The 13,587-nt window shown below is 35.0% G+C and overlaps 1 protein-coding gene across 3 annotated transcripts; it reads right to left on the reverse strand.

Annotated features, from left to right (window-relative positions):
• Nucleotides 1-8,376, reverse strand: LOC120454869 (transcriptional activator cubitus interruptus). Of its 3 annotated transcripts, none has more exons than XM_039640425.2 (6): nt 8,035-8,375; nt 4,260-4,620; nt 3,548-4,197; nt 2,976-3,488; nt 2,748-2,912; nt 1-2,693 (listed from the first exon to the last, which is right to left on the reverse strand). In XM_039640425.2, exons 1-6 carry the CDS (start codon nt 8,047-8,049, stop codon nt 234-236), a joined length of 4,164 nt encoding a protein of 1,387 aa, XP_039496359.1. In that variant the 5' UTR covers nt 8,050-8,375; the 3' UTR covers nt 1-233. The 3 variants fall into 3 exon arrangements, with proteins under 3 accessions (XP_039496359.1, XP_039496358.1, XP_039496360.1); XM_039640424.2 differs by having other exon boundaries at nt 4,260-4,636; nt 7,910-8,375; XM_039640426.2 differs by having other exon boundaries at nt 2,536-2,693; nt 2,748-2,845; nt 4,260-4,636; nt 7,910-8,376.
• Between the last annotated feature and the right edge of the window lie 5,211 nt (nt 8,377-13,587).

The raw sequence follows: 13,587 nt of genomic DNA on the forward strand, positions 1-13,587 counted from the left end.
ATTTTTATTTCTAAAATAGATCGGAAGACATTATTGTTGCTTGTATTTTAAAATAAAATTATTCTTTTCGAAGAATAATAAAATGATTTTGATTATAAATACAGGTGTAGGTAAATTACAGTTGCTTAATCAAGGATTTCAATGTAAATTAAATTTATTTATTGCTTATAAAGAAAGTTCAAACTAAAAATAAAATGTTTTATTTTTTGTCAGTGTTATCTAGATAACATTTTTTACTGCATCATTTGAAGATATCTATTCTCCTCAAGTAAGGAAGTAAGAGATGTTGTCATATCGTTGATTACCATATTTGTCCCATGATATGGATGTGTAGAACTGCTAACATCAGGCCACAATGTAGTGTTTATCTGCACTTCCGGGAGGCCTTGTATTTGATTGGTAAATGTGCTGTTTGTCTCCATCCAGTTTTGACAACTTTGTACATATTCCAAAGTACGCTGGTATGTATCTAAATGCATAACAGAAGTATTATTCGCCTGGGTGTCACAAACTATTTTTTGTGATTCAGAGGCAAGTAATTTTGATGTTGTTATTGGTTGCATATTTACGCTAGAAATCTGACCTTCATTATTCAAATTAGCAGAAGGAGACATTTGAGACTGACTTATAATTCCGCATTGGATTTCATTATCATGGCGTCCGTTTACTTTTAAAATATTTTCTGTTTCGTTTCGTGGATATATTGAAACTACATTAAGCTCTGGCAAGCTAGTCATCGATGAATCTATGATTTGATTAAAATTAAATTTTTCTGGTTGTCGTTGATAGGCTGATGGTAACAAAGTTTGCTGCTTAAAAGCAATGTCAGTGTTTATATATTTTCCAGACTGTTGGAAGCCACCGCATTTGGCATGCCCATGTTCATTTGGTACAGTTAGGGTACTAGATTCTCTCTGATTGAATGAACCCCCGATCGCCGTCATTGGAAATTTGTCTTGTACTGTAAACTTTGTTGTATTTGGTTGTATATCAACGTTCGTAGGCGGTGTTAAAATTTGTTTATTGGAGTAATATATATTTGATTGTTCTCGGTAGTGGCTTGAAGCTAAGATTTCGGATACATTAGACTCCATAGCTAAAGCTTGATGTTCTTGTTCCGTATAATTTGTGTCTTCTTTTACCAAGCTTAAGTACTGAAGCATTTCATCGGGAAGTATAAGTTCTTCAACTTCATCCAGATTTATTCTTTCATTTGGATGTTGGTCACTAGGCATTGCTATGTCAGCCTTAATTGAAGCAGTGCACAGTTCCTTTCTTAAACTATCCTTATTAACTGACGATGCTATATTATTAGACTTTCCAACATTAATATCAAAGCTATGCGGTGTTGTACTTAAGCGAGGAATATTTGTTAATGGATCTAAATTTAAGTTTGGCACTGGCTCAGTTTGACGTCGTAATTTATCAAATTCGTTTTGTCCGACTTGATTGTTGTTTTTCATGTGTAGAGAATTCATATAACTAGGAATAGAAAATCGGCCGCTACTGCAATTATGATAAAACTTTCCTGAATCTTTTTCCTGTAAGCGTTTTAAATTTGTGGCGATTAAGTGGGATGATGGAGGCGGGGGAAGACAGCTATTGTAAATTCCAACACCCTGAACATCAGGATTTGGTTTATTAATAGATGCATTCAAGTCCTTGTTTATTATGGGTAATCCTGATGTGGATGTAAATGCATAGCAGTTAACACCATTTGACATTTGGCTAGAGCGCCGTGAGCACCCTGGTGAAATGGGATCATAAAAAGAAGCTGCAGTCGTAGTACACGAGGGGATTGGTCTCATAGTAGGTATAGAAGACACCTGTGATGATTGACTGCTACGGCGACTTTGCATACTACCGTAATAAGTGCTTGCTGTCGAATTTTGACTATCGCGGCGAAACTGACCTTGCACCGAGCCAGAAACTGTGGAAATTCCTTGCTTATTCAATACTGTATTACGAAAAGTTGTATGATTTTGTAAGAGGTCTTCCGGAAATACTTCTATGGCCGTGTTGGTGGAACTTGGAATTTTAATATCACCAGCGGTACATGGCTCCATTTTTAGTTCTGTAATACGCTGATTAAGTTCGCTAATTCCAATGGTACGATTGCTTTCCGGAATGTTGCAGAGCATTATCGTACTTGAGTTTATACCTTTAGTTTGAAGACGACTTCTAAACCGTTGCCTAGCCAAAACAGCACCTCCAATAGCTGAGGCAGACGCATTTCCGCTACCAATATTTACCATAGCACGTAAAACAATTGGTAGGTCTGCTACGTCCACGTCGTCGTCACAATTCCAGCCGTCATCTAAATGAAGATTTTCAGCAAGATCATCTGGCGAATATGTTAACAAACCGTCCGATGCTCGAACTCCATTTACTAACTGATGATTAGATGAGCTTATATCAGATTCAGATTTAATGCTAGGACTAGACGTGCCTAATATTTTTCCTATATGTGAGTCTTCACTGCAAGGGCTTGAGTCGATATTGTGCTCTTGAAGATTATGTCGACCTTGACTGTTGTCTCGTTGTAACCGAGAGTTTACGTCATCTAGAGGCAATCCTTTATGTTTTTTATTTGCATAAAACTCAGCACCATGGACTGTTTTTACATGTTTTCTCAGAGAGCTTGGGTCAGTGTAACGTTTTGTGCATCCAGGTGCTTTACAAATGTACGGTTTCTAAAAATAGCTATAAATTAAAGATTTTAGTTCTTAAACAGAGGAAAGGCTTACCTCATTACTGTGTGTCCTGTTTTGGTGCTTTGCACGATCACTAGCGTTACTAAAGGCTTTGCTACATCCCGGATACTCGCAAGTGTATGGTTTTTCTCCTGTGTGTGACCGTAAATGAGTTTTCAAGTTTTCCAAACGTGAATATGCCTTAAAGCAGCCTTCAAACTAATTTAAATAAGTTTAATAAGGAATTCATATACATTTTTTTATATAATTAATTGGTCTTACCGTGCATTTGTGTGGCTTTTCACCGGTATGGCGACGCATATGCACAACAAGCATATACTGCGCTTTAAATGGTTTTTCTCCGCGAGTACAATCTTCCCATCGACAGACAAAAGCTTTCTTATTAGTTTGGATATGGTCATTGTTTATATGTTTAACAAGTTCATCTTGAGTAATAAACTCAATGCAACAGCTACGCCAATGACAATTCGTTTCAATAAAATCTCCAGGTTCATCCTTGATATCCGTTGTATCAGCATTAGCACAATCATATTCATTTGATGGATTCGAGGCTGATCCGCAATTAACATAATCATCCAAGCGGGTGCTTGCTTTAACGTCACCCGGAATGCTTTTAATATGATTTACTCCGTTGTTGTAACAACGGTCAGACAACTGTGATGAGGCACTGTCGGCTTCTACTTGAGCTACGGCTCCAGATGTTGATGAAGGCTGCTCAGTGATAACATCTTTAAAATGTCCTTTTTTTTTTCTTGCATCATCCAAGTTCTTCAACTACAGAAACGACATATCATATTATAAACTTTTAATATTTTAAATCTGGTAAAAATTACCGAGAGTGTTGCCGCTGCGACCTGGTTTGGATCCGCATTAACAAGCCTTGCAGTTGAAGATGTTGTAATCTGTCTAGGTGAATCGCTTAAATTAGGATGTACTTCATTTACTCTCAAAGAAGCAGAGGCTGCCATATGCCCTATAGAAAATCCGGATGCAGCAGCTTGTTGTGATGTCATCGGATTTAATAGACCTGCACTAGCACGCAACAAATGAGCTTGTATTTGTTGTAGACGGGTTGAATGTGCATGAGACATGGGGTTAAGGGCGGTAGCAGAGATGTGACCGTATGAACCACTAGCCGCGCTACTTCCTCGAGAACCGTTCATAATTGTGGCTAATGAATTTGGCGAAAATCGAATCATAGAATTAATATCAAATGAATCGGAATAAGGCGATGACGAAAGGGCTCGTTTGCGGCTTATGCTGGCACGTATACTTCCTCCTGGTGGTCGAGGGCTACCTAAACGCCTGTTTCCATCGACGCTGAAGTGAAATTCAGTACTGGCTAGAGATGATGCTGCAGCTGCTGCTACAGCCGCATGATGCAGTTCACCAAGAGAGCTCATACCTCGGCTGCCCAAAAAATCACCTGATCCCAAACCAAGCCCTGCTAGATGGAACGCTGACGCACAATTGACATATGGATCTAAAGACCAAAAATCGGTACTTTTTAAAGTTACTTTTGTACAAATGCAAGAAATTAAATACCGTGAAATGATGAATTTGAATTACTTCGTTGTAGAGAATACAACTGTTCCATGTATCCGGGGATTCGATAAGCCGGGTGAAAGTCGTGTGCATGTGGTTGTCCAGTAACATTCAAATTGTGAACATGTTGAGGCTGATGATTGTGCTGCTGACCAGTAGCGTTAGCAAGAAGGTTGTTTTCATTGCATATTGGTGGTTGAATTGAAGTTTTAATTGAATCTGATGGTCCAACCGTTGGAATCATTGATGGAACTGTTACCGAGCTTGAAACGTCAGTTGGGTGAAGTTGGTTCATACATGGGGATCCTGGTAAAACGGTTGCAGCTGCAGCGACAGCAGCTGCTCGCCTGGACGCTAAAAACTGCAATTCAGAATACCTATAGAAAAATAAATACATTTTTGGTTAAATTTTTAACATCTATAAGTAAGTTAGTATTATTTCAACAGCTTAGGTTTTAGTTAAAATAAGTGGATTTTGGTCGTGGCATATTTATACCCGTTACTCGTAGAGTAAAAAGCTATACTAGATTGTTTTGAAAAACATTGATCTGCAGAAAAACTTTTTGCCACGCCCACACTTTTGAAAAATGTTTTGATATCTTTTAATTTTCATATTAGAATTGTAAATTTCTATCGATCTGCAGAAAAACTTTTGGCTGCTGCCACCGTAACGCCCAAAAACCGCCTAAAGCTGTTAGTCTTGTGAATTTCTTTCTATTGGCCATAAATATTTTTTCCATGCCCACTTAACGCTCACAAACCTCCAAAAACGGTCAGTGTTGAAATTTCTCTTCTTACTTTCAATAGCTGTATAACGGGTATCAGATAGTCGGGGAACTCAACCTCTCTTGTTTAATCTATTCCACATAAAAATGATGTGTCAACTAAAACATCTCTTAGCCAAATAAAATGTTTAGAGTATATGTGTTGATCAGAATAAGTAGCCCAGTTAATCTAGGCATGTTCGTCTGTCCCTCCGTGTGAACGTCCAGATCTCAGGATATAAAGATGATAGATATTCAGATGAATAATTCAGATTTTGGTGATGCCTATGATGTGCAAGCGAGCCCCCTAAAACGTCCAAAAATGTTACCATACTGCTCTGATTATTTATCATTTAAAATTTCTTTCGATTCCCTAAAAAGTTTTTGTCACGCCCACTCTAACGCCCACAAGCCACACAAACAACTAATTTTTTTGATATTTATTATTTTTAATATTTATTTTACCAATTTCTATCGGTATACCAAATTCCACGCCACTCTAACGCCTCTTACAAAACTGTCACGACCACACTTAATACAAAAAGTGTTATGATTTTCTTTTTCATTTCATTAGTTACTTGCAAATTTTACTAAAAAAATTTTGAAAAATTCTGTCTTGTTAAATACGTTGTATGTGCACAAAATAAGGCAGTCCACGTTGTATCAAAGAGCATTTGCTGGCAAGCATAAGCAAATACTTTAGATACATACATTTATGTATGTATATAAAAACAAGAGAGAACGCTATAGTCGAGTTCCCCGACTATCTGATACCCGTTACTCAGCTAGTGAAAGTGCGAAGAAGGTCTTCAACACTGACAGTTTTTGGCGGTTTTTGGGCGTTAGAGTGGGCGTGGCAAAAAGTTTTTTGACAAATCGATAGAAACTTACAACACCAATACAAAAATGAAAAATATCAAAACATTTTTCAAAAGTGTGGGCGTGGCAGTTTTGGGCGGTTTGTGGGCGTTAGAGTGGGCGTGGCAGCATGATTCTCAACATTCTAGCTTTTGTAGTTGCTGAGATCTCGACGTTCATACGGACAGACAGACGGACGGACAGACGGACATGGCCAAATCGACTCGGCTATTGATCCTGATTAAGAATATATATACTTTATATGGTCGGAAACGCTTCCTTCTGCCTGTTACATACTTTTCAACGAATCTAGTATACCCTTTTACTCTACGAGTAACGGGTATAAAGACTGCTGTGATTATCCGATTCGTGTGTTACATAAAAAGGGATTGTAAAGTGAAACAATTGCCAATTAACAAGAATTGGAAGATCGAAGAGAAAGATATGAAAAGTTTAAAAATTTAGATACACTTTTTGGATTAATGTGCCGAAAAAATTGTTTTTCATCTATATATTCGAGTTTAAGAATCTTTTTTTTACAACTATTAGATTAATCCGTTCTTTTAGCAATGTAATTTGCATACCGATTCTTAAGAGTACAAGGGTAAGAAAGTATGTTTATTTTAGGTTAAAGAAAGCGATTTTGATTTTAAATATTACAAAATTTAAAACTAAGATTTAAATAAGTTCTTGCCAAACCGCATTTTTTTTTATATACTTTTATTTTATATATTTTTTACGAAAAAATACAACAACATCCGTTTTGCCATTCTTATTATTAGTATTTTCTTTTGCAAATATTTGGACCAGTTTCGATTTTAACGCTAACCTTGTGACTGATGACTTTGAATATAAAATTAGAAACTATTTCAGATATTTTTGAGGCTGAGTTTCTAAGACGAATTTTGTCGATTTTTATCGATATGCGATAGAGCCGCAATATGGCAAACACATTTTGTCCATGCTCACTCTAATTCTCTAGTTCTATAATGTTGTATGTAAAATTCCTGGAGTAAAATAGCAAATCGCAAAAAAGATTACAAATTAATACTCAATTCCTTTTTCAGAAAATGTATATACATTAATATACAAATATTTTGGGAGTCAATATGCCATTACCACTTGCCTAACCCCATTAAGAGGTCTAACAGTTTACGTTATACGGTTCATACTATTTCAGGCCATTAGTTTAAAAGTTATGAGCACTTCTGTAACAATTCCTAGATGAAACCTGTGTGCCATATTGGAAACAATGGCTAATTGCTTCTCTTTAAGGCATGTGTACATGTGATATTTTTCTAAAAAAAAAAATCAGATTTTAGTGTCTTTATTGCAGAACCAACGAACAAATAATTTGATTTATATTTAACTTCCTTAAAGTTAATAATTACTCTAAAGAAAAAATATTTAGCTAGAGTAAAGTGTAGGTGTAGCAGTTTTAGGATGTTTATCAATGTTTATTTATTAACCTGCAGATAAAAAATATTTCTGTCCGTCTGTCTGCGCGCAAGTTTTTGATTCATGTTGCCACTCTAACGCACACAAACCGCCCAAAACTGCCAGGCCCACACTTTTAAAAATGTTTTGATATTTTTTTCATTTTTTTGTTAGTATTATAAATTTCTATCGATCTGTAAAAAAAACCTTTTATAATATATAATATACATATGTATAATAATAAAACAAAAGCACTACGTTCCTAAATACATTTTCTTGAATTGATAACTCATATACTCTAATAACTTATACTTATTAATTACCTATAACTAAAGGGGAGCTATGATTGTAACCTATCCAAAACGAATTATATAATAAAAATACAATTATAATATCTAAATATTTAAAAACAATTTGTAAATAAATAATTAGATTTTGATCGTGTTTATCATTACTTCGTTTTTAATTAATTTCCACTTATTTTCTTTTTGAGCACACACAATTCAAAATCAGTTTTGGCTACCCTCAACAACAACAATTTAGATTTATTTAAGTAAAGCTTACTTATCGAATATACAAATAAAAACTTACGCAAGTGGAAAATATGTTGGTAAAGCGTAAGCGTCCATTTTATGAAAGTTAGTCCACAACAAGAACGACTTCGTTTTATGAATTCAAGAAAGCCAACAACATATATTCTTTTATATAATATTCACCGTCGGCGTAACCATTTTTGAAAGAGAGGCATTTCATCAACTTCCACACTTTAATTTCCACTTTTGGTCAGCAATTTCAACAATTTTGAGGAAATTCTTTGATTAAAACGTCGGTTTTTGCATTGTAATATTTAGTATTTACATCACTTAAATATTATAAATGCGAAAACCTATGCGCTCGTCTCACACGTGTATTCATATGATTAACAGTCCCGAACATATATACATATATATATATCACAAGTATAAGTAACGAACAATAAAAATCAGTTTTGTAAGACAAGTCAATAATTTTCGAATGCTGCGTCTTATTCCTGTGTTTCTCACGAGTGAACTGAGCGACATTAACACTAGGTGTTGCAATGCTTCGTTAGTTTAGATGGAGCAGTTCGGATCTCCTCTCACAAATACCATTATCCAAACACAGATACTGGTACAGATGCTACATAGATACATGTTAGTTCACAAACATAAATACAATACAGTAACAAGTGCATTGGAGATTTAAATGTCTGTGTGTACCTACGGATCACGAACAGTCGGCGAAGGCGGGCAGATCGAAGATGGCTACACAACACATACACGCGAGTCCAGATACTCTTCGGTGTCAGTGCTGTTAACCTGGATATTTTCACGCTAACATGTGATAAAGGGCCATTTCTTTAGTTTGGTGTTTCAGTCTTACTAATGTGGCTTCATTCGTGCCCTCGGCATTAGCAAGTTATTTACCACATAGCATACTAGCAGAACGCTATTGACAAAGACAATCGTAATGTACACAAAACGTACTTTCAAACAACACTTGCTCCTACATCCGCTTGCATCCCTGAATCAATCTGGATTTTGGCTCACTCGTTCCTATCTGTTGTTTTTGAGACGGTGGCGTATGCCAAATATTCCATTTAACTATTGTATTCAATATGGCCATTTCCATATATGTACATACATATATGTGTATACAAAAACACATATAAACGTGAATTTGTTTCGGATATACATAGTAGTTTCATTAAATAGTATATGACAGATATAAACTCGTTAATCTAAGAGCAGATACTAGCAATTTTAGCAATTAAAAGGTTTTGAACCAAGTATGTATGTATAACTCGTATAACAAGCTCTACTTCGCTGCTTGCACTTTGGGACTAGGTAATGGTCAATTTAATAACATTGTGTTGAAACCAATTTAAATATACATATCTGTGTACAATAACACGAACGGACATCCAGACAGACGGTCGGACTTACATATGGACATGACTAGATTGATTCGGATGATAAGTAATATGTACATAGTCTTTCTATCGAGTCTTTCTATCTTATATATACTTTTCTACGATTTAAGTGTGCGCCTTTAATCTAGAAGAAATTTTCGGGTCTAATAAATTAGTATAACGAAAGGGTTCTAGAAAGAACTACCCAAACTACCCGTGATTTAAACAGGTATAATTAACAAGACCGCTGTTTGAACAATTATAACATTTGGATTTGTAGTCCTTGTTACATCTTTTTACAAAAGTTACAGTGATTCTGACAATTTCTGGTATTTCTGTAAAAATAAAGTTAATAACAAGAGAGAACGCTATAGTCGAGTTCCCCGACTATCTGATACCCGTTACTTAGCTAGTGGAAGTGCAAAGGAGAGTTTTCAACACTGACAGTTTTTGGCGGTTTGTGGGCGTTAGAGTGGGCGTGGCAAAAAGTTTTTTGGCAAATCGATAGAAATTTACAAAACTGATACAAAAATGAAAAAATATCAAAACATTTTTTAAAACTGTGGGCGTGGCAGCTTTGGGCGGTTTGTGAATTTCAGTTTTGTAAATTTCTATCGACTTGCAAGAAAACTTTTTGCCACGCCCGCTCTAACGCCCACAAACCGCCAAAAACTGTCAGTGTTGAAGACTCTCCTTCGCACTTTCACTAGCTGAGTAACGGGTATCAGATAGTCGAGGAACTCGACTATAGCGTTCTTTCTTGTTTTTTTATTAGTATTGTAAATTTCTATCGATCTGTAAAAAAAACCTTTTGTCACGCCTACCCTAGCGCCCACAAACCGCCCAAAACTTCAACGCTCACACTTTTGAAAAATATTTTTATTTTTTTCACATTTTTGTTAGTCTTGTAAATTTCTATCGATCTGGCATAAATCTTTTTGGCACGCCCACTCTAACGCCCACAAACCGCCAAAAATGGTCAGTGTTGAAATTTCTCTTCGCACTTCTACTAGCAGAGTAACAGGTATCAGATAGTCGGGGAGCTCGACTATGGCGTTCTCTTTTGTTTATACTTATAAAATGTTATATATATTGTCTAATATAAAATATAATGAACATATGTATGTATAATAATATAATACATACTATCTATATACGTACTTTTTTGTCTTGTACTTGTCTTAAAAACTATAAGATCTAGAAAGTTGGTATTCCCAGTTTAATTCACAAATTCACATCTGTACTTTTAAAAAATGTCAGATTTATATATGTATATAACAAAAATTTGTTTTTTTGTACTTACGTTGTTGAAATACATACACATATGTATGTACATATAAACTACCTACAATAAAATACGAATAGATCGATAAGTTTGAAAAAAAAAGCTTTAAGATTTCGTTGAAGACTAGAAAATTAATTTCAAGCTTCTTAATTAAATTAATAAATAACACCTCCTGGAAGGGTGCGCATAAATAAAGATACATAAATTGTATACATAGATATGTATATTTTGATTCGTCCATTAAAGTATTGTTGTTGTAAAAATATACATATGGATGTATATAATTGTCATAATTAAAGAAAATGTATCTTTATATATCTATAGAAAAAAAATGTTTGTTACAATTATGCTTATCTTCGCTGTATCTGTATATCTTATCTGACATTTTTTTGAATTTGGGCAGTCATAATGCCTATTTTACAACAAACATTTACTAGGCTAGGCCAGTGATTTTCCCAACTTCAAAACTATACACAATACATATGTATGCTGTGTGTGTGTATCCCTTTCCGGCCTTAAAACCAGAAAAATAACATTTTTCCTGCAAGTGCACAGCAGGATTGAATAGGGTTTCGTCAGATACTCTTGATATACATGCGTTTTGCGTTAGTATATACATACATATATGTATATGTATGTGTATGTATCTGCCTTGCCTTTTGTAATTTAACGTCTTACTCAAATCTTCTCTCTACGAAAGAAGCGGACACATGCTGTGCTTCTTCAGCTTCATAAAAATATCCATATCTGTATGTTTGTTTAACGTGCATTCGTGTGATTTTCCAAGATTTTTATATGTGTGAGCATATGTATGTATAAATATCCGCACCAAATAATCGTATTTGCAGGTACGTCTGTACGCTTATTTAAGTATGTTGTGCACCCACACATAAATATATATGTATGTATATACATATATGTTTGGTGGTTCCATTCCTTTTTATGACAAACGGTTTTACGGTTCTTGGAAACTACAAAACCAGAATTTTTGTAATACATACATTTAGACATATTAAGTATTCAGTATTTTTATTATTCAGTCAGAAAAAATATACACAAATGCACATCTATGTATATACAGTGGCTCACTGCTTATTTCAACCAGCGTCTATCTGAAACTTCAACGGTCTGAAAACGTGTATGTTTGCACGCCATTGTGTACACGTTTATCTCCATTCACCAGAAGCTAACCCAACCACCTCTCCCTAATAACTATTTACCTATGTATGTACGTATTTTAAATATATTTTATATATTTATATTTTATTGACAAATCATTAACAAATCGTTGAAATGAAATCGTTTTTCTCTCCGAATAATAAATTTAATGCATCTAAGATAAAAATGGTTTCGACTTTTTGCTTGCCTGGCCTCTTTAAGTATGCGGTGTACCCAATGACTTTATTTTCTTCTCCCCTTGGGCCCAGTACAAATTTTAAAGGCTTAATTAGTCAGCGGATCGAAACCGAAAAGGGGGAAAAAGTTGGGCTTTAGCGGTATGCACTCACACTTATATATATATAGACACATTGATAAGTATATATGTATGTGCAAGTGTATATACATACATATATGCATACGTATACATATTAGTATGAACATACTACATCTGTACGTATACATACGTACACATTCAAGCCGTAAACGTATAATGTCTTCTTGAATCCAGTTTCTTTTTCGATTAAGACGGAGCAGGCAGGCACAGATTGAAGCATCATCATTATCAAGAAACTGAGTCGAGAAGACCTTTGGAATAATGTTGTCCGTCGAAGCTGAAAATAAAAAGAAAAAACAGACAAAACAGGCGCAAAACCAAAATTAAGGGAACGTTTTTTGGGCCTTTATAGGTACATACATATGTACAATGTATATATGTATATGCGTGTATAAATTAACCTTAATTTTTATATGTATGTATTGAGTTAAAAATGTATTGTTAAATAGTTTTAACGCACGCAACTTTTTACATACTTGTAGCAACTCTTGCTAATAAACAAAATTTGTTTTCAAATATGGGATGTACATACATACATACATAGAAGCCTTAAGGGGTTAAGCCTTTAAACTGTATATTGAATACATTCATATTTACACGAGTGCAGGAACATACATGTATATACATATGTACATTCTCACAAACGTCAATACGCATACAAACGTGTGATACTTGTATAAATATTTCGAAAAAAAATTCTCAAGAGACTATACATAGGCATATGCGTATGTGTATTAGGGCGGACCTCAGCTTTATTCAAAGTCCTGTACCTCCACCTTTTTTAAATTAAAAGTACAGATACACATACACATACCACTATTTGAAATGTAAAGATATTACACATTAAACCTGGCACATTATCCTGTGGTCTTAATCATGTATAATTATATTCGTTACTCGTAGAGTAAAAGGGTATACTAGATTCGTTGGAAAGTATGTAACAGGCAGAAGTAACCATTTCCGACCATATAAAGTATATATGTATGTTCTCGATCTGGATCCATAGCCGAGTCGATCTGGCCATGTCCTTCTGTCCGTCCGTCTGTCCGTATGCACGTTGAGATCTCAGGAACAATAAAAATTAAGAGGGTTGAGACTAAGCATACAGATTCTTGGGAATTAGACGCAGCGCAAGTTTGTTGACCCATGCTACCACGCCCACTCTTACTCCTACGACCCGCACAAATTTTGATATTTTTTGATTTTTGTATTAGTGTTGTAATTTATCTCGACAAAAATCTTATTGTCAATGTTTTCTCCTTTCCCCTTCGTACTTCCACTAGCTAAGTAACGAGTAGCTGATAGACAGGAAACTTGACTATAGCGTTCTCTCTTGTTTTTGTTTCTAATTGATGGCCTGTTTGATTTTGCCTAGTAAAAAAATTAACTTTAAAGTGCACGATTTTTCTGTCATTTATGTAACAAAGCGCCTGTCTTCGAGATTAAGTTATTGTCAACCATTTAAGGTCAGTGAAACAACTTTACTCATGGAGTAAACGGGTATACTAATACTGACGGTACTTAACTGGTATACTACATTCGATAAACAGTATTTAACA

Source organism: Drosophila santomea, chromosome 4, assembly GCF_016746245.2.
Source record: "Drosophila santomea strain STO CAGO 1482 chromosome 4, Prin_Dsan_1.1, whole genome shotgun sequence".
Lineage (NCBI taxonomy): Eukaryota > Metazoa > Arthropoda > Insecta > Diptera > Drosophilidae > Drosophila > Drosophila santomea.

Bases quoted from the DNA above. Each gene is read 5' to 3' on its own strand.
- LOC120454869 (XM_039640424.2), bottom strand. From the start codon at position 7,947: ATGGACGCTTACGCTTTACCAACATATTTTCCACTTGC. The intron at 2,913-2,975 runs GTAAGACCAATT...TATTTAAATTAG, and splicing joins AAAAGCCACACAAATGCACG to TTTGAAGGCTGCTTTAAGGC. The intron at 2,694-2,747 runs GTAAGCCTTTCC...AGCTATTTTTAG, and splicing joins ACAGGACACACAGTAATGAG to AAACCGTACATTTGTAAAGC.